Here is a 19,297-nt window from a genome sequence, read left to right as displayed (position 1 = left end):
AAAATTTTATTTTCTACATATGTAGTAGGCAAATATTATAAATGTTGTATCGTAATCCTAAAAAGGAGGTATCATGACACACCCTGACCTAAATCGAGGCATGCTGGTTGTCACGTGGTGATGACGTAATCACGTGCGCATTGCGGAAGTGACCGTGACATGAAAATGTGGGTAAATAAAAACGAACTAGCTAACTTACTCTAGACAAGTATATAAGTACAAGTGAGGGTGTTTAAAGTATAAATTCATATACTCAGAGCACATGTAACCTAAGTGTAGTCCAGCAAGCTAAATATTAATTATACAGAATATGAAAGGAAGTTCGTACATTATTTGATGTCTGTCAGAACCGCCGTAGTGTCCTCGTGAGCCACCAACACGAACGTCTAACTAGAACCTGGAGGGGCGCAAAACAGAAAACGTGAGTGGGCAAAAACAAAGCTTTTAAAACCATTTCACCTTTCAAAAGTAATAACCCCTCACCGTAAAACCCGTATAATTTCCCAAAAAATAGTAATACATATGTGTTTATAGAAATCAAGCTCGAGAGTAATGAAAACCAAGTATATACCATGTCAAGTATCTCAGCAATGAAATAAGTAAGCCAGGTGAAATAAATCGATGTAAAATGATATATCAGCTGGAGTCACCTAATGTGACCTATACAGCTGAACCTACAGCTCATCTACCAAATCCTGCACACGAGTCGGAACCACCTAGTGTGGTCTGTACGATAGGCTGGGTGTAAATAGGTACGCTCAGGTGCAAGGATCACGTGAAGGCTGTGCGAAGTATCACAAGTCACCTATGAGTCTGAACCACCTAATGTGGTCTATACGATAGGCGTCAACTTGCCTTGGATCCAAGGTGAGTGTGTGGTGCGGGAGGTGAACAATCACATGAAGGCTGGCCCTGGCCTCGGGCGGAGCACTAACACCGAGGTGCAGCATAATGAGCACTAAGTGCATCTAAACATAACCATACACACTGCAATCACTATCATCAATATGTACTTACCTGAAGCTTACCTAGGCGTCCGTAGCATCATTAAATAATATGCATATCTATACTAATGCATATACTAAAATGTAATGCAATTGACATGGCATTTGAAAAATGTGAATCCATTTAAAACAAATTTCTGGGAAAAATGTAGAGTGTGTGTATATATATATAAACCAAAAGCCCACTCACTGGTACGTAGCCGAGTCATAACCCTCGAGTCTAACCTGGCTGCGCTCATCCTCCGGAAACGTCTCACCTATATGTGAAACAACTATTTTAATGTTAATTTTAAGCACATAACTAAAACCGTGTAATAACTTCTTAGACGTTACTCAATTGGGATGTTTGAATATATCATCGTGGCCTACTCAACACCACGAGCATCCCCATATTTTTAGAATAATTTTCCGATGTTCCACGCGCCCTCACGCGCTGGCCAAGGCATGGCCACACGCGCTGGCCACGCGCAGCACGTGCCTGGCACATTGACGGAATCCTTAACGGCGTTAGGGAATATTCCGTCTAAAAACTAATGGTGTTACCTGACGTCGTCAGTATATTCCCTCAAAGTTGACAGAATATTCTCCTTTTCTTCGATGGCTTTGCCAGAATCCGCCGCCGACCTCCCTCTATGTCACCGGTTTCTAGAAGTTCTTAAAACCTTAGTTTCTATTTCGTTTCAACACCAAAATTCACAAATTTTATATAGAATTAAAGCTCTCAACTAGGAGAACATAACCATACTTCTTTGAGGTCCTAAAATCGATGGAAATTGGTCGGTAAATCCTTCAATATTCCAGCTAAGTCTGCAACTTGATAAACCCGAGTGTCCCGACATCCAAACCACTCCAAAATTGTTCCACGATGCTAAGGGAGTTGTATGGGGACTACCACGAGTCTTAAATCCTTAGGTAAATCCCATGATCACGTTAAAGTAGTTTAGCTCCTTGCCGGAGTTTATGGAGTCTCGGGTTTTCGAAGTCAAATCACCAAACAAAAGGTATCACCAGAGTCTAGAGCTCGAGAGGAGTAGGAATCTGGAAACATCAAGCTTGATCCGTAGAATTTTGGTTTAGTTTGAAAGTGTTCTTGGTTGTATGGATGAAAGGAATTTTCGAGAAAGATGGAGAGGATGAGGGAGAGTTGCATGTGTGTGTATGGCTTACGGGATTGGCCACTTAAAAAAAAAACTCAAGCCCTGATTAGGCTACAATGTCTAAGGTCCATGCAATTGGATCCAACTAAAAAGAAACCAACCCAACTCACCTAATCACTTGAAACATTTTCGTAACAAACCCGATTCGGCCTTAACTAGCGTCAACACACTCTTGACGACGCGTACGATTTAATTACATCAGTGAGAAAAATAATTTAAACTATATATGTACATCCACGTCACTAAGCCAACGAGGGCATAATTGTCACTTTACATACATTCAGCGAGAAAATATATTTTTATTCGGGACGGGTCATCACATATCATATATGCTTATGTAGTTTTTCAACCTCTATCATATATGTTTTTACATTTTTTTTTTTAAAAAAAAAGTGCTTTCTTAGGTAATAGTAAGTTTAAGGGTTTAAAATTCAAAATTATGTAACTGATGCATTAGTTAAGGGTTCAAATACTTCTATTTTTTTTTACGTTGAAGGACGAAATAAGAATAAAATATTGTAACTGACAAAAAAGGCTTTTAAGCTAAAATAGTTTATGAGATTTGCATAACTCATTACTTTGTTCTCTAAGATTTAAAATCAATAGAATTGGTCATTGAGATTATCCACCATTAATCATTTAGGTAATTTCGTTAAAAATCTATATTAAATAAGAATAAAATGACAAAAATACCCTCAATTTTTGTCAAATCATTTTGGCCTATTGTTTATTAAATTAAGGGTATTTTTGTCATCTTGATCCTTATTTAACATAATGTTTCACAGAAGGACCAAAATGATTGATGGTGGACAATCTCAGGGACCACTTCTATTGATTTCAAATCTCAGGAACCAAAGTGATGAGTTATGCAAATCTCAAGGACCATTTTGGCTAAAAAGCATACAAAAAAACATACAGTAATGCTCACCTAAGGTCCTCATGTTGAGGACTTGTGAGATTCTCTGTCGTATATACCCTTAGATTAATCTGACGGTGAATTAATTAATAACCTTATATTGTCCTTGTTACACCCGAACAAACCTTTGGAGAGGTGAATCATCCACATCTTCCTCCAATAAACAATCACGTCTGCCCTCAAATGCCCATCTGGGATTGTTCCTTCCAATTATTCCCCTGCTGCCTAGCCAATTCCAATGAAACTCCTCAGTTGTTCGCTTGACTGAATGGTCTACAAAAGCATTAGGTCCTTGTGGACCAGGCACATGGGCTGCTCTGCAAGGTTGGGCTGTTCAAATCAGCAGAGGTGGTCATAACGCGTGAATCGTTTTTGCTTTTTCTTTTTCAATTAAGATTATGATTTTGTTAGGGTATAACGGGATAATATAAGATTATTAATTAATCAATCGTTAAATTAAACTAAGGATTTAAATAGAAGAGGAACTCACATGTTCTCAAAATGAAAACTTTAAGAGTGCATTATTGAATGAACATAATTGTACTCACTCTAAATATAGCCTATGATTTTGGATCTCGATGTACAAACCCAATATGTATTTATATATAAATCTTTTAACGCAGTCAAAAGTGGATTTTGTTTTTCAAAATTTCACTTTTTACGACATGATGCATAACGCGTTTGATATTTAGAGAGAATTATAAAGACATAATAGAAAATTATGCACCCATAATGAATCCACGCGGTAAAATCCACATTAACCTGGACAAGACAAACACTAGAGATTCACTGACGATTTGAAAAAGAAAAAAAAAAAAACAAAAACAAAAAACCAATCGTCGCCACCACGCGACACTCCACTCTCGGATCCGACTTAATATTCCCCATCCCATTTATTCCCCCTTCGCTTTCCATCTCTCTCCTCCTCCTCCCTCCTCCACCGCCCGCATCCCACCAGATGCTTCTTCTCTCCCATTTCCACCACTACCCCCACTCAAATCCCCTTTCTGCCCCTCCCAATTTCCCCCATTTCCTCTCCCTACCCCCTCACCGGCACCGCCACGTCCACCACCGTCGGATTTATGTATAGCAAAAAAACCATCCTAGGGTTTCTCTGCTCTGGACTCGTCCTCGGCGCCGGCTAATATTAGCTCAGCTCCGATCAATGCTGGTCCCCGGAATTATAGGGTTTCAGGGCTTCCTGCTGCTCCTTATCTTGCTCTCCTTCTTCGTGATTTGTCACAAGTGGAAGAATGCGGCGGCGAAGAAAGAGGAAATCTTGAGGCTTGTGGCTATGGCTTCCGAAGAGACCGCTGTGGCGGAGTTTCAGGCCACGGCTTTTTTCACTCCAGTGGTGCAGCCGGCGTCCTGGCCGTACCATTGTGCCGTCTGCTATGCCAGTACCACAATGCGCTGCTCTAAATGCAAGGCTGTCCGATACTGGTTCGTTTTTCTTTTAAAAGTTATAATTTTTCTTGCTTGGTTTGTACATTTTCTGGATGGTTATGTTTGTGCATTTGCTGTTGCAGTATAATCTACTCTTTATTTTTATTAATTTGTTCTTTTGGTGTTTGATTGCGCTAATTACGCGATGGATTCAGCTAGCTGTTTAGTTGAGAATTTCAAATTGTCCAGCTCGTGTTTTGCTTGTGTATTAAGATTCAATTGCGGAAGATTATGCCCTTGGATTATGTTTTTGTGTGTGTTCTTAAGGAATCAAAGAAAGGAGAATGTCAAAGAAACATGAGAAATAGGAAAATGCACATGGTTTGATATTTATCTGACTGCTAACTCCTATAGGAAACAATTTATGTGTTTTTAGTTTGGAAGACATTGTCACCAAATTTAACTATACAAGCCAACTTCATTTTTCTATTTTTTTTTGTTAAATAAGACATCACATTATGGACTTTCGTTGAATCCTTGCTGTATTTCTGAACTCTAAATCTGAATTACCATGGGGTGGACATGCTCGCGTAGATATAAACATTGTTTTCACTTGAACATTTGTGTGTAGTTCTGGTAAGTGTCAAATCATCCATTGGAGACAAGGTCACAAGGATGAATGTCAGCCTTCAATCGATTCCATGCGGTTCCAAGACCGGAGTGATTTTGATGGGGACACAGTTTTACATCACGGTATGATTTTGTAGATAACAGTAAAAATCTCTGGTGTCTGAAGTAGCCTCATTTCATTCATGACGGGTGACAATGATATAATTAACCTATTGCAGATGGGAAAGGATCACATACTAATTTAACTCCATCCAATACCGTATCATGGGATGACAAATCAAAGAAACCTCTTTCTGATGTTGTTGCTCCTGAACAGCCTAGGAATATGTCATCACCCTCAGAGTGTACTAAGCTGGTGAATCGTCAAGAGGACATATCTTGTGAAAACAAGTTATATAAGATGAAATCGAGTCATACTGATAAAGCGGTTGAGTCTACACAAAAATTTCCTAAAGCAAATGCAAACATATCTGGTGAGGCTCAGTCTGAAAATATTGGCAGTAAGAAGCAGTCTAGAAGAGCTATTTCAACAGAAAAGTTAGTTACTGATGCCTCTAAGTCCAAAAGCTCATCAAGTAATGACAGGGAAGATGAGTCTAAAGAAGATGGATCTCTGTCAAATGGTGCTTCTGTTGATGAGCCATCTTCGACCACTGAAGGGCATCTCGATTCCATTTCTAGGTCTGAAAAAATCGAAGCTTATCATGCATTGCCTGCAAAATTCGGTAGTATCCCAAGCTTGCCCCAAAATTCTAGTAATGGATTGAAAACATCTATGAGGAAAGTTGTGCAGCAGTTTATATCCTCAAAACAGCTGAAGTGCAACCCTTCAGGTCATGGAGATGAGACTGGAAAATACAAGGTTATTTTCAAATATGTATTTTTTCCTTTAGTAATAGTTTCCAGTGTTATCGATTAGTACCAATTTTGTTTTTATACTGTATCATTGACAGGTATTGTTTCCATATGACCTGTTCGTGAAACTATACTCCAACAACAGTGCTGATCTTTACCCCTTTGGACTCATGAATTGTGGGAACAGGTGATGTGGAGAGTTCTTTAGGCACATGACATAGTAACATAAAGAAATTGCATAAAGTGTAACCAGTTTTTTCTTCTGAAAATCCTTTTGTGAACTTGTGCTTACAATCCTACTAGTGCAATTTTTACTTTGTTCATATGCTGAATTTTGCATATTCTCTTAAGTTGCAAATTGTGTAATGAATATTCTACGTGTTTTTTTTTCTTTTAAAAGTGTTTTTATTGTATTCTTTCAAAAGTTCATTGAATGTTTGCTGATAATATCTTTTTCCTTTGGATTTCTCAGCTGCTATGCTAATGCTGTGCTTCAATGTTTAGCATTTACTCGGCCCCTTGTTTCTTATCTTCTTCAAGGGCTCCATTCAAGAGCATGCAAGTTTATCTTCCTGACTTCTATATATACGATATATTTGCAACCAGTTCAATTATTAGAACCATGTGTTTGATGGCCTTTTCATTGACACATTCATCCCGTATGCCAGGTCGAAAGAAGGACTGGTGTTTTATCTGTGAGTTTGAAGTTTTGCTTTTGAAGGCAAGAGAAGGGAAGTCTTTACTGTCCCCCATCAGGATACTATCTAAAATACATAAAATTGGAATTCATCTTGGTCAAGGGAGGGAAGAAGATGCTCATGAATTTTTGAGGTGAGCCAGTTAAAAACTCAACTGGAGAAATATTTCATATAAGATCTGTTTTCCCTTTTACAAATAGGTACCATGCGATGAGTTACTTCAATGGTGAGTCAGTTATAAGATCTACTTATCCTTTTGCAAATATGTACCATGTGATCAGTTACTAAGATGGCAGGTATGCTGTTGATACCATGCAATCTGTTTGCCTCAAGGAAGCTGGGGCTGTTGGTCCTTTGGCTGAAGAAACAACTCTAGTAGGCATGACATTTGGAGGCTATCTCCGATCTAAGGTAGTTTCTGTTTTTGTCGTTTTGTCAAGATCTACTTTTTTTTTTTTTGTGTAGAATTGATTGTCCTTGTACAAAAGCACAACCCATTCTATTGTTGGTAATAAAAATCATGGTAAGTTTTTGTGATGTCATGATTGTGATTCTCAGATAAAGTGCATGAAGTGCCTTGGAAAATCTGAGCAAATTGAGCGGATGATGGATCTTACAGTTGAAATCGACGGCCAAATTGGAACTCTTGAAGAGGCTCTTGCTCAATTTACGGCTACTGAAACTTTGGACGGGAATAATAGGTACCATTGTAGCAGGTTGGTTCACTAGCTCCAGTATAAATGTTTTTCTTTTTTTATGTTGAAGGATAAAACTCTTACATTACAGAGAGACGGGCCTTAATATTTGTTACATTGTTTGAAAAAGGAATAGGATTCTGATGTGACTTGTAAGGGATTTTGTGGTCTGATTATAGCTGAGGAACCATGTAATATAGTGGAGTTTCTAGTCCCAGAGTGCTCACCTACCTCAATGCTAGTTCCAAAATCATTTTTTCCCTGGTTTCAGTTGGGCAATTCAACCTATCTTCTTAGGTGGCCTGGAAAATTTTACGTTCATTATGTTACCCATGTATAAAACTATTTTTTCCAGGTGGGTCTTAAGTCTTCCTTTTCGATTGTTCTAATTCTTTGATGTATGTTGTTTCCCAACTTTTGTGAAGGTGTAAATCTTATGAGAAAGCCAGAAAGAAATTAACAGTTTTGGAGGCACCAAATATTCTTACAATTGTATTGAAGCGATTTCAGGTAATTAGTTCTTTTCTATCAATTTTGAATTGTTCTTTTCATCTATTGGTTTAATATTATTGATGTTTACTGTCGATGACTGCAGTCTCGTAACTTTGAGAAGCTGAATAAGTCAATACGGTTCCCAGAGGTTCTCAACATGTCCCCGTATATGGATGAAACAAGTGATAAATCCCCTTTGTACAGTCTTTATGCTGTGGTTGTTCACTTGGACATTATGAATGCTGCGTATTCGGGCCATTATGTATGTTATGTAAAGAACAATCAGGGGGAGTGGTTCAAGATTGATGACAGCTCAGTATGTTTTCCTATCATTTCTTATATTTCCATCTCAGATGGGGCTTGATGTTATTTGGTTATTTTCTGAGTAGAACATTCACACCGCCTGAATCAATGGTTGGAAGAGGCATTTTTTATTGTTGTGCCTTTTGACGAAATTGATTATTATATAACATTGTCTGCTATGTTGAATATCTCCATTCTTTTGTCGATGAGAGGCATGAAACCTGCCAAAGAATTTCGCATGTATGCATTCTAGACCTGATTCTATGAAAAGAAATGTTTGAAGAATGTCTATTATTGGCTTGAGATTTTTTGCTTTTGATTTATAATTTTCGTTAATAATTTCAAGAACTTATCGGTGCCATATGCTCTTGTAGGTTGAACCTGTGGAATTAAAGAGGGTCTTATCTCAAGGAGCATACATGCTACTTTATGCAAGGTAACATGCCTGTGGACTAAGCTTACGAGTCATTTTGTAATTTTGTTTTGGCAAACCACCTAAAAATTTGATATTTCTAGGCACACCCCACGTCCCCCGGCCTTGCTAGGAAGTACTGCCATTTCTAATGGTGGGAAATCCAAGAGACGGAACTTGGAAGCTGTTCCTGCAAGCCAAACCAAATCCAAGTTGAGATGTAACTCCGCGGTTCCAAGGCCTTACACCAGCAATCAATCGCAAAATCCAGATCCAGGTGATTGGAGATTCCATGCAACGCATAGAATTCCTGCCATAGATTCATCAAGTGAGAGTTCATCCATATTTAGCTCGTCGGATGCAAGTTCTTGTAGCACAGTGAGCACCAAGGAGTCTTCCAGCAACGAAGATTTCTCGGATTACATATTTGGCGAAATGGGACCCAACTGGTACAGTCAATACAGTAGGCATTCGTCCGCTGGGATCACATCTTCATTGTTTCCCAACTTGGATGTAGGTATAAAAGGCCGTAACTTGGAAGGGGAAGGGAATGCCGCAATTTTGTGTAGCGACAGAAGTAGACATCGTAGAAGGTCAACCTCGGATTGATTGGATTCGTAGTAGTAGTAGTAGTAGTAGTAGTAGTAGTAGTAGTAGGTGTATAAGTAGGGAAATCGAGCAGCAGCAATTTGTATGGTCGAATTCCAGCCTTCGGAATGTAAGCTATATATTAAGAGCAGATGGAGAAAAGAAATGAGCTCGAACATTTTATCGAGGTTTGAGCTGAAGTGTAAGTAGGAGAATAGGATTAAGGTAATAAGTTCTCATAAAGGTTAATATCCATACTGGCTTATTGAAAAGAAATCAATCATTATTCTTTAACATTTCGGGTGCGTTTTCTTCCCTTCAATCTTATCGTTTGCCAGCATTTCCTTTCGGGTAGCCATTTTTGCACTTCAAACTGAACTCTTGCCACTCACACGAGGAGCGTCAAGTGTACTGTGAAAAATTTACAACTGAAAATGATAATACAAATTTACAACTAAAAATGATAATACTTAGCCTCTTACATATGAGTTATTATTTTTTTGATGAAATATGCGATAACTTTATTAAAATTACCTCAATAGGGTTGTAAATCCTGGTTGAACAACACCCTTGTAACATCTGAGGGTTCCACAAACCAGATAATAGAGTCATGATAAGACAAACTTAACTTGGCAAGGCGATGTGCCACGCCATAATGGGTCATTTACATTATGTGACATCATGTTTATATTGTACAATCATTTATCCGAATCATTCATGCTCTATATTGACATTAATGTGTCAAACAAATCAATGGTTAGGTTAAAAAATAATGTGCTCATGATTATTTTTTTATTTATTCATAATGGTGGATAAACGGTCATTAAATTAAATGAATTTTTTTATAAATAATTTTTAGATGATTGTAAGGAGAATGAATCATTCGAGTTATGACGTTTGTACGATAAAGAGAATGAATAATTCCAGTTTGATTGAAGGGGAAGGGAATGCCGCAATTTCGTGCCGCAAAATAATGTCAAGATTTCAAGCAAGTTACAGAGATGCCACATCTTCTTTTGGGTGTGGAAGATTTGAACTCTTAATAAAGGGAAGCAAAAGTTTGGCGCCAAGTGAAACGACACCGTGAGTTAAAATTTCCCACCACAACTGAAATGTCCAGTGCCAATACCAGTAGCAGCAATAACGGCACGTAATTTCAATCCAAATTTCCAGAAAATCTACCAGAAGGTAGCACCGATCAAGCTCCACTTAGGCATTCGAATCTGGGCTATGGTCACCACCGCCGTCACAACCAGCAGCAATAGCAACAGGAGTGGTGGAGGCGGTGCGTATACGGGCATCAAGGATATAGTGAGGTTCGAAAAAAGAGATCAAGAAGAGCAAATACATCGCCATCGCCGGTCCCATCTCCGACGAACAATCCGCTCAATCCTTCCTCTCCCAGGTACGCTACTTGTTCTACTCTTGTTCCTTGATTTCGTCACAAAAGGAAAAACGGTGGCAAATGAAGTTTTGGTGTTTTAGGTGCGAGAGCAACTAGAGTCCAAACTCAAAGTTTTGAGGGAAATAAAATTATATTATTGATGCAAATTAAGCAATTTAGTAGATAAAGAAAACAAAGTCCAAACTGGGAAATGTGATGAAGGGCTAGGCGAACCGAACTGAACTACACATCAATGTTTGGTTGGCATTCCCTTTTTTTTTTTTTGACAGCTTCACTCTCGTCTTGCGTAGCACAGTTAGAGAGAACCAAATTCAGAGGGTTTGGTGTTTGGTGTTCAAACTACAATTATAGCCTACTTTCTTCTTGCCCATGATAGATCATCTATCCAAAACGGTAATATTACTAAGATCATCAATGTGAAAATCAATCTCCCAACGATGAAATATATAAATTAAAAAATGAGTTATGTATTGACTGACAACGAGTCCATTTTTGTTCACCCCTTAACGTAAATGGCATATTAAAACACAAAAAAAAAAAAAAAAAAAAAAAAAAAAAAAAAAAAAAAAAAAAAAAAACCCACCAAATCTATGTAAATCATCATAAACACAAAATAAGATTACCGAGCTCTTTTTCTTCATTGTGTCTTTGGCCAGTACGTTTCATCAAGATTCCCAATATTAAACCACCAAATCATTTCAGTACTCAAAAGAGAACATTGGATTGGGTCTCAACTGTCGTTTATCTGCGACCCGTGACTCACGTTTTGGCATTTAGGTTTCTGCCAAACAAGACCTCATGCATAGCATGGTTTCATAGTCGGACAAGAATTGTCTGCACTCTCATTTTCGGTGTCCTTCTGTTTGTGTGATCACGATTAATCCACGTCAACATTTTATATTACTATTTATTTTTGTCTTATTATCTCTATAAGAAAACAATATAAAATATTAACATGACTTAACTGTGACCACACAAAATAGGAGGACATTAGAATTAGGAGGGCACCACAAGTGAAAGGGCAGACAATCCTTGTCCTTCATATCCTCCTGCCAAATAGTGCCTCTTCCTCTTTAATTATGCATACAGCTCACTTGACACACAAAGTCAAAACACCCAATGCATCTCCTACATTGCTTTTCAACCATAGAAAAATACCTAATATCTACTTTTCCTTCGCTCTCTTCCTCCACACCAAAATCTAGAGCCAAAAAAAGAAAGAAAAAAGTATACTCTCAGATGGGTTCGTCTACTATTTTCTTGCTCTTTCTTCTCACAATTGCATTTCCTCACCAAAACCCTAATTTTCTCGTCCGTGCTGACTCAACCCTGATCCAGAACACATGCAAAAACACCAAGTACTATGGCCTCTGCGTCTCATCCCTCAAATCTGTTCCCACAAGCAAAAATGCAGACACAAAGGGGTTGGCAGTTATTATGGTTGGGATTGGAATGGCAAATGCAACCGCCACCTCATCCTACTTGTCCTCTCAACTCATTAGCTCAAGTACAACCGAAACAAATTTGAAGAAGGTCCTCAAGGAGTGTGCCGACAAGTACGGCTACGCCGGCGATGCCCTTCAAGCTTCAGTGCAGGATTTGGGCTCAGAGTCTTATGACTATGCTTACATGCACATCACTGCAGCCGCAGACTACCCGAATGCCTGCCACAATGCTTTCAAAAGGTACCCAGGTTTGGCTTATCCTCCAGAGCTTGCAAGAAGAGAGGAGGGTTTGAAGCATATTTGTGACGTGGCTCTGGGAATTATTGATAATTTTAGTGGGTAACTGTTTATTTCCTACTAGGGTGCTCAATAATGCAAGTTTATTAGAAAAGAAAAAAATTTTCTTTAATTTTCTGAGTCATTGTTTGGTCCAAATGCTGTTGCAATGCTTGTCCTAAACATATATGCAATTTAATTATTTATTATATATTAATATTTCCCCATAATATGATGCCCACTTAGGGAAAAAGGATCATTTCCACCAAGTTCACCAAGACACATAATTCAGGCTTCTAAAATTTGATCAAATAATTACAAACAATAACTCATTTTAAAAGTTATAATAATTTTACCCGTTGAATCAAATTTCAAATGTTTGAATTATGTACTTTGATGAACTTGGTGAAAAAGATTTAGAGATCCTTCACACCCCCACCTCCCTCTCCTAGGAGAATCTACTATTATTTTTTGATTAATTGTCAATTTACAAAAAGTGTTTTGTCTCCTTTGTTTTCTTTGACCATACTACACTTTCTTTATCTTTGTGGAGAAGACAGATGTCATAATGGAAGATGACTGATAAGGATGAGGATGATCTCCTGAGCTAAAGCTGAGGATCCTCCTAAACAAGCTTATTGGATTGTTCAAATTTTATCCAACGGTTACAAACAAGAGGTTCCTCTAAAAATTATAATAATTGTAATCGTTGGATAAAATTTAAACGGCCCAATGAACTTGCTCAGGAAGATCCTCACTTTTAGCTCAGGTGAGGATCTTGATCCATAAACATGTTCCTTATAAAGTGATAACTTTGTTCCAGAATTTTCAGATAGGATAATGCTTGTTTTTTTTTATTTATGATGGAATTTACTTGTTCTCTATTTATAATTAATGTATTTTTATTATAAATATTATAATTGAAGTGATTCATTTTCTTTACCATTATCTAAAAAATTACATCTATGAAAAATTATTTAATCATCCATGCGTGTCAAACCATTCAATGATTTTGTTAACAAGTAGCTTCTTTGTGATGTATATGAATGGCTAAAAGATGTCCAAATTAAGTATTTTTTTCTTCACATGATCTTTAAGTCATAATAAGAGATTGCACGGTTTCAATTATGAAATTTGTTTAGTGAAGTACATTAATCATAAGTGGAGGACACTAAATTCACCAATCCTTTATTTATTATTTATAGTTTAAATTATGAAAGAGTGCAACATGAATTTTTGGAGAGCAAATAGACCAAGAACAGAAAACCAAAAGAAAAAGGCTCGTTTACTAATCTGCAATGCGAGGAATTGAAACAAGGAAGAGTTTGGAACGGGGTGGAATCAGAATCACATTCTTATTGAAACTGTTTATTAAATTTTTTCAAAAATAAGAGTAAGAATAGTACTGAGCCATGTAAACTGTTTACTAATTTACATGAATCTGAATGAAAATCCATGTGATTACTGAAATATCCATATTCTCGTAATCTATTTTATATGCCGTTGAACAACAAAAAAAATATAACATACAAAAAAATAGAGTCTATACAAATTAGATCAAGCTACAAGACAAAACAAAAATATAATCCAGCCCAAAGAGTGAGGATGGGCTTTGCATACAAATCAACATCCATAAATAAAAAAATAAAATAAATAAGATATGAATTCCTTCCTACAAAAGAGGAAGGTAACGTGCAAAACAGGGGCTCCCCATTTTCTGCAACAAAAGGATGTGGAAGACTGGGACAATTGGTGAGAGAGGTTAAGAGAAAGTGGCGGAAGACATGGCCTCTATCTCCCCCACGTAAATGCTCCAGAGCGCTCCTAAGATGTCTATAAATAGGCATCAGTTGCAGAAAGAAAGGTAGACACAGAAAAAGAAACAGAGACTCGGTAGAAATTGAGAGACAAGAAAGAAAGGAGCAGTCAGTGTCACGGTAAGCAAAACCGAAGAAGAAGATCCATGGTCGCGCGTCCATGCCAAGAAAGAAAGGAAGCAATCGGTGTCACGGCAAGCAATGGATTTGGATAAAGAAAGAGCAAGTTTCGCTCGACTCCACATATCAACGGCAACCTGTTCTTCATCCAATCACCAACGGTGCAGAAGCTTGTTGGCAAAAGTAGAAAAACATGCTCTAAGAAGATGGCACGTTACTGGTGTTGTATACTTTAAAGATTACTCCAGAAGAGGAGGAAGAAGAAAAGTCTTCTAGATAACATGAATGCCATTCACGTGGTTATCATGTTGGGTAAAGTCAAGAGACTTGGAAACAAGAAAGGATCATTCTAATTGCCATCTGTCAAAAAAATCAAGTTAAGGAAGCAATGTCCAACAAATGCTTAGGGGAGACCAGATCAAAATCGAAAAAGGATAAACAAATGCTGCAAAACAGTTTGTCCAACAACCATGTCAAAAATCAAACCAAACTGCTACTGAAAGCTACTCATGACAAATGAAAAGTTAAATAAATTCAGGCTACGAAAGCTACCAACATCAAATGGGGTTTATCATCTACCAGTATACAAAAAAGAAAGAAAAGAAAAGGACTTTTACAACCCAATGAGGCTCATTACCTAAGGGTCACAACAACGACCAAATCGAAGAGATGTCGTTGCCGGTGACGCCTGCACGAAACAATTAAACCAATAAATTAGTTGCAGTTTAGAGCTTCACTCCAAATCAAATCCAGAACACAAAGAAAATGAAAATAGGGTCACCTGCCTGTTACCTTCTTTTCCCTTTCATTCTGAATTTTCGATCCACAAAAGAATCACAAGCAAGTTGGTGAGAGTAAGAGAACGATGCGGCAAAAAAATAAAAGAGCTTGTGACCTGCACAAAAAAGGCCTTTGCGACTTGAGAGGGAAATGATGTTAAATTGAAGTAATTTGAAAGAGTCTGAAGCATTTCACGGGGGGATGCTAAGTGAAGTCTGCACCTCACGTGGGATTCTAAGTCCCACTTTAAGCCTTGGGCTAATAAAAGGAAGTCTGCATCTCACATGGGACTCTAAGTTAATAAGCCTTGGTCTAATAAAAGGAAAAGACAAATCAATGTCCTATTTCGCAAAGCCTTTAGGTGATATTACCGAGGGTCATATATGGGTTTTAAATAAATCCAATTGGCTTCTTATTTTTCCAAGTTTGAACACAAGTCTACAAATCCAAATCAAATACTTTACGAACTACGCCGGTTTGATTCCGTTAAGGATACGTAGGCAGTCTGAACCGTGAAACCGAGATGAATCCCTGGTTTATATAAACTAAATTCACTTTTGCTACTTTGACCAAGTAATTACAAATTCTACAAAGAGTAAAAGAGAAGTCTGCAAGCACAGTTCCTAGATTTCCAATTAATGTATGCTGCTCATGCAACGAAGCCGAAGAAAAGTCTCAAATGGCATGAAGCCATATCAAATATCAAATGGCACAAAGTCAACTCAAGTTTCAAAGGGCATGAAGGCATATCAAACCCCACATGGCACGAAGCCGAAGAAAAATCTCAAATGGCACGAAGCTATATCAAATATCAAATGGCACAAAGCCGCAACAAGTCTCAAATGGCACGAAGCTGCATTTTGCTCCAATGACTTAAAGTCCTTGCCTGCACGAGCTAAAACTGCACAAGGCACCAAATGCTCTAATAGCTCAAAGTCCTCGCCCGCACGAGCCAAAATTGCATAAGGCATCAAAAGCTCCAACGGCTCAAAGTCCTCGCCTGCACGAGCTGAAACTGCATAAGGAATAAAACCCCAACAAATACATGAAGGAACTATGAGTGACTTGATCCATCAACGAGGGTATGTAGGCAATCTAGGGCTTGACCTAGGTGTAGTCGCAAAATCAAATAAACCCCCAAATTCCCAAGTTATGATTTATTCATATTGGAATCAAAGGGTTTTTCCTTTTAATGAAGGATTGTAATTAACAGACACATAGTCTAGAATGGGTCAAACTCAAATTAATAAAACCCTCTTCGGAAAAATGAACGAGGGTGAAATTATGTCAAGTGAATTATTTGTTTACATATTGTGTACAATTTTTGCTCAACATATGCTAATTCTTTTTTGTTAATTTATTTGTTGGAAAAACATTTTTTTTATTTTTTATAACAAACGATATTCATCTACATGAGGGGGTTAGCTAAACCTTACAATGATAGCAATAATGTGGTTTAAATTCATTTTTGATGAGAATCAAACCTAAGACCTCTCACTTACAAGTAAATAAGAATACCACTACATCGTAGTACTAAGTGGCAACATTATTTTAACTTTGAGAGAGAACTTTTAACTTTTTTTATTTTTTTATTTTTCTTCTAAGAGAACAAAATTTAGTGATGGGTGGAAAGGCGATCTTGGAATTTGATAAATAAGTGAGGGTATAATGGGGACGAAAAAACAATCCTGATTCCCCCTATAACTCAAAATACAATTATCACCAAATTATAGGTAATCTAATTCTTTCAAATTTTGGAGTTGGATTTAAAAATTGCATGGATCCTACCATATTTTTGTTTCCCCTACAGTCTCACATTTCTCAAATACAACTTAAATAATTTATTCTTCTCCATAAGGAGTTATTTATACGAATACAATGAAGCAATAATAGGAAATAAATTAAATCAAACCTTTGTTCACAAAATAATGAAATTTAGACCAAATAAAATCTCTAAATTGCTTTCCCCTATATTTTCCAACCGTCTGCAGAATTTTCTATGTAGTTAAAAGAGCTTTTGATTGTTAAAAAGTTTTTTTTTTTTTTTTATTTTAATTTTTAATTTTAATTTTTTTTTTAACACAAACTCATACATTTGCTGGCAACACTCTCTAATGCAAGTGGGTTCCAAATATAAGGATAAATCCTATCATTGAGAAAGTGTGTAAGCAAATGTATTAATTTTATATGCGCAAATAAAACTATTAATAATTAGTTGTAAGAAAGCTAACAAGTAAATGTTACTCCATTATTGATGTCGACTAATTGGCGAAGTGGATCGAAGATCAAATTAATGAGCAAATCTGGCAGCAAGAAGAATACCTTGCATATTTGGGCTCACCACTTTGTTATCACATATGGGCTTTTCCGGCCAAATTCTATCATTCACTATGTTTTATCAGTACTTCTAGTTTTTGAGACATTTTTTTGGGTATTTGGTATAACGTAATTCTCTTCCTATTTGAAATTCTAAGAAGTATAGGGCTAAGAAACACTATAAATCACCTTTAGAGTGTACAGTTTGTTATCCTTTGTACCTTTAATTTGTAAACTTTGACGTTTACTCATTCTCTGGTGGATTTCAAATTACTTGCTTTTTGATTAAGGTTTTCGTTTAATATATTTACTTTGTCACGTTGTGTCAATTACTTTTACCAAAACACTGCTCCAACCTACCATTTCTTTTCGTTTTGCATTGGAATAGGATTTTTACACTTTTTTATTTTTCCACGCACTTGTAGCATTTAAATTGAATAAAATCAAAAGTAATTAATGGACCAAAATAAACCGGATGTGCACAAAGAGAATGGACAAAAATGATTTTTATCTTTTCATTCAATTGACTTAATAACAGTTTCATGTTACAAATCCATTTTGTTCGATATAATCCCACTTTTTCGTTTTTCCATATTTATTTTTTTTCTAACTTTTCTTTCTCTCTTTGTTTTTCATTTTCCAGCTACCTTTTCGGTTAATAGTTAATACCATAATCTAGTTACTGGCTTTATCATAAAGACTTCGAACAAAGATCATACATGGTAAGATTAATTCAATAAATGTTTTATTAAAGTATAATCAAGAAAATACAATCACAAACACAACAATAAACATATCCAGAACATATAAACCCAAAAACTAAAAAGAACAAGAAAAAGAAAACGGGAATCATGAAAATTAAACATCCGCACAAGCTCTCCAGAACAATAACATAGAGTAATTAATAAGCCACCGTACAGCACATCCAAGAAATCCGATAGTAGTAGTGTAGTAAGCAAGGAGAACCATGGCGGTTATATATGTGATCATCTCCGGTGGTTTAGTTTGATGGGGGTGGGGAGAGGAATGGAATGCTTGGAATAGTTGATGGAATAGTTGGGATTGAAGGGATTGTTGTGGGAAATGATGGCAGTGGGTTGGCTGGCAATGGAGGTAGTGTTGTGGGAAGAGTGGGCATTGCTGATTTTGGCAAAGATGGAATTTGAGAGCTTGGCATTGGAGGAAGAGCAGTTGGAAGAGTAGGCAATGGGTTAGAGGGCAGGGATGGCAAGGTGGCCTTGGGCTGTGTTGGCAATGAAGGCAACGGAGGCAATGTCATCTTGGGAAGAGTTGGCATTGAAGGCAACGGCGGCAATGTGGTCTTCGGCAGAGATGGGATGGTAGGGAAGGGTAGTGCTGGCGGTGGAGCTGCTGGCGTGTCCAAAAGGTGACGAGCTGCTTGGCTCATATGGACGCTTGAAAGTGATAGCACTGCCACCGAAAACAGAAGGAAGAAAATCTTGGGGAAAACCATGGTTGAACTTGTGATGAAAGTAAAGCTTTGATGAGGAGTTGCTAGATAATCTCTTAAAATGTTGTTTGTTGTTGTGAAGAGTAGAAAGTGCCTTTGGGTATTTATAGGGAAAATGGGGGGAAGTCTCTTAGTGCTTAAGTTTGATGAGTTGTGGTTGGAGGAAGCGGGAAAAAGAAAAAGAAATAGTTGGTTCACCTCCCTAAAGACATTGGTTCTAAATTCAAAACCAATCCAACGCAAAAGAATGCTTCGACTCATGCACGCAAGCCAGTACTAAAATGGTCATTGGACTTGCATTAATTTAGTGGGTTGGTGACGAACCAAGTAGGTAGTGCTATTATTTTCCTTGGTATTGGATTGACTATGTACCTGTGTTAACTTCTCTCATCTTTTTCATTTTTTTTGGCCTGTTTGTTTTTTTGAAGGGTTTAGGGGGAAGACTCTGAAAACTTAAGCCAACTCCATTTAGTGGGAAAAAGTTTGATTCTTGTTATTATTGGTTGTTTTTGCGAGGGGTTCTCTTTATTT

The 19,297-nt window shown here is 37.3% G+C and overlaps 3 protein-coding genes across 4 annotated transcripts; 2 read left to right on the top strand and 1 right to left on the bottom strand.

Moving 5' to 3' along the window:
- The first annotated feature begins 3,857 nt into the window (after window positions 1-3,857).
- UBP17 (ubiquitin-specific protease 17) lies at window positions 3,858-9,432 on the top strand. 2 transcript variants are annotated; one of them, XM_068459498.2, is made up of 12 exons: window positions 3,858-4,520; window positions 5,095-5,216; window positions 5,312-5,955; window positions 6,047-6,135; window positions 6,421-6,506; window positions 6,617-6,779; window positions 6,943-7,057; window positions 7,205-7,362; window positions 7,767-7,851; window positions 7,937-8,149; window positions 8,511-8,572; window positions 8,653-9,432. In XM_068459498.2, the coding sequence occupies exons 1-12, from the start codon at window positions 4,243-4,245 to the stop codon at window positions 9,155-9,157; spliced, it is 2,520 nt and encodes an 839-aa protein (XP_068315599.1). In that variant the 5' UTR covers window positions 3,858-4,242; the 3' UTR covers window positions 9,158-9,432. The 2 variants fall into 2 exon arrangements, with proteins under 2 accessions (XP_068315599.1, XP_088554755.1); XM_088698629.1 differs by having other exon boundaries at window positions 4,092-4,520; window positions 7,205-7,347.
- Window positions 9,433-11,638: 2,206 nt separating this feature from the next.
- LOC137721352 (cell wall / vacuolar inhibitor of fructosidase 2) lies at window positions 11,639-12,479 on the top strand. The gene has a single exon (XM_068460449.2). The coding sequence runs from the start codon at window positions 11,661-11,663 to the stop codon at window positions 12,327-12,329; it is 669 nt and encodes a 222-aa protein (XP_068316550.1). The 5' UTR covers window positions 11,639-11,660; the 3' UTR covers window positions 12,330-12,479.
- Window positions 12,480-18,023: 5,544 nt separating this feature from the next.
- LOC137719862 (uncharacterized) lies at window positions 18,024-18,842 on the bottom strand. The gene has a single exon (XM_068458862.2). It carries the CDS (start codon window positions 18,767-18,769, stop codon window positions 18,296-18,298), a length of 474 nt encoding a protein of 157 aa, XP_068314963.1. The 5' UTR covers window positions 18,770-18,842; the 3' UTR covers window positions 18,024-18,295.
- Window positions 18,843-19,297: the final 455 nt, after the last annotated feature.

The sequence above is a fragment of the Pyrus communis genome, chromosome 1 (assembly GCF_041283825.1).
Source record: "Pyrus communis isolate YQ-2024b chromosome 1, ASM4128382v1, whole genome shotgun sequence".
Lineage (NCBI taxonomy): Eukaryota > Viridiplantae > Streptophyta > Magnoliopsida > Rosales > Rosaceae > Pyrus > Pyrus communis.
The sequence above is the reverse complement of the archived record's forward strand: the minus strand, read 5'-3'. Positions and strand labels throughout refer to the sequence as shown.

Coding starts and splice junctions, on each gene's coding strand:
- UBP17 (XM_068459498.2), top strand. CDS start 4,243: ATGCTGGTCCCCGGAATTATAGGGTTTCAGGGCTTCCTGCTGCTCCTT. Junction 6,780..6,942: donor GATGCTCATGAATTTTTGAG/GTGAGCCAGTTA, acceptor CTAAGATGGCAG/GTATGCTGTTGATACCATGC. Junction 7,058..7,204: donor GAGGCTATCTCCGATCTAAG/GTAGTTTCTGTT, acceptor TGTGATTCTCAG/ATAAAGTGCATGAAGTGCCT.
- LOC137719862 (XM_068458862.2), bottom strand. CDS start 18,769: ATGGTTTTCCCCAAGATTTTCTTCCTTCTGTTTTCGGTGGCAGTGCTA.
- LOC137721352 (XM_068460449.2), top strand. CDS start 11,661: ATGCATCTCCTACATTGCTTTTCAACCATAGAAAAATACCTAATATCT.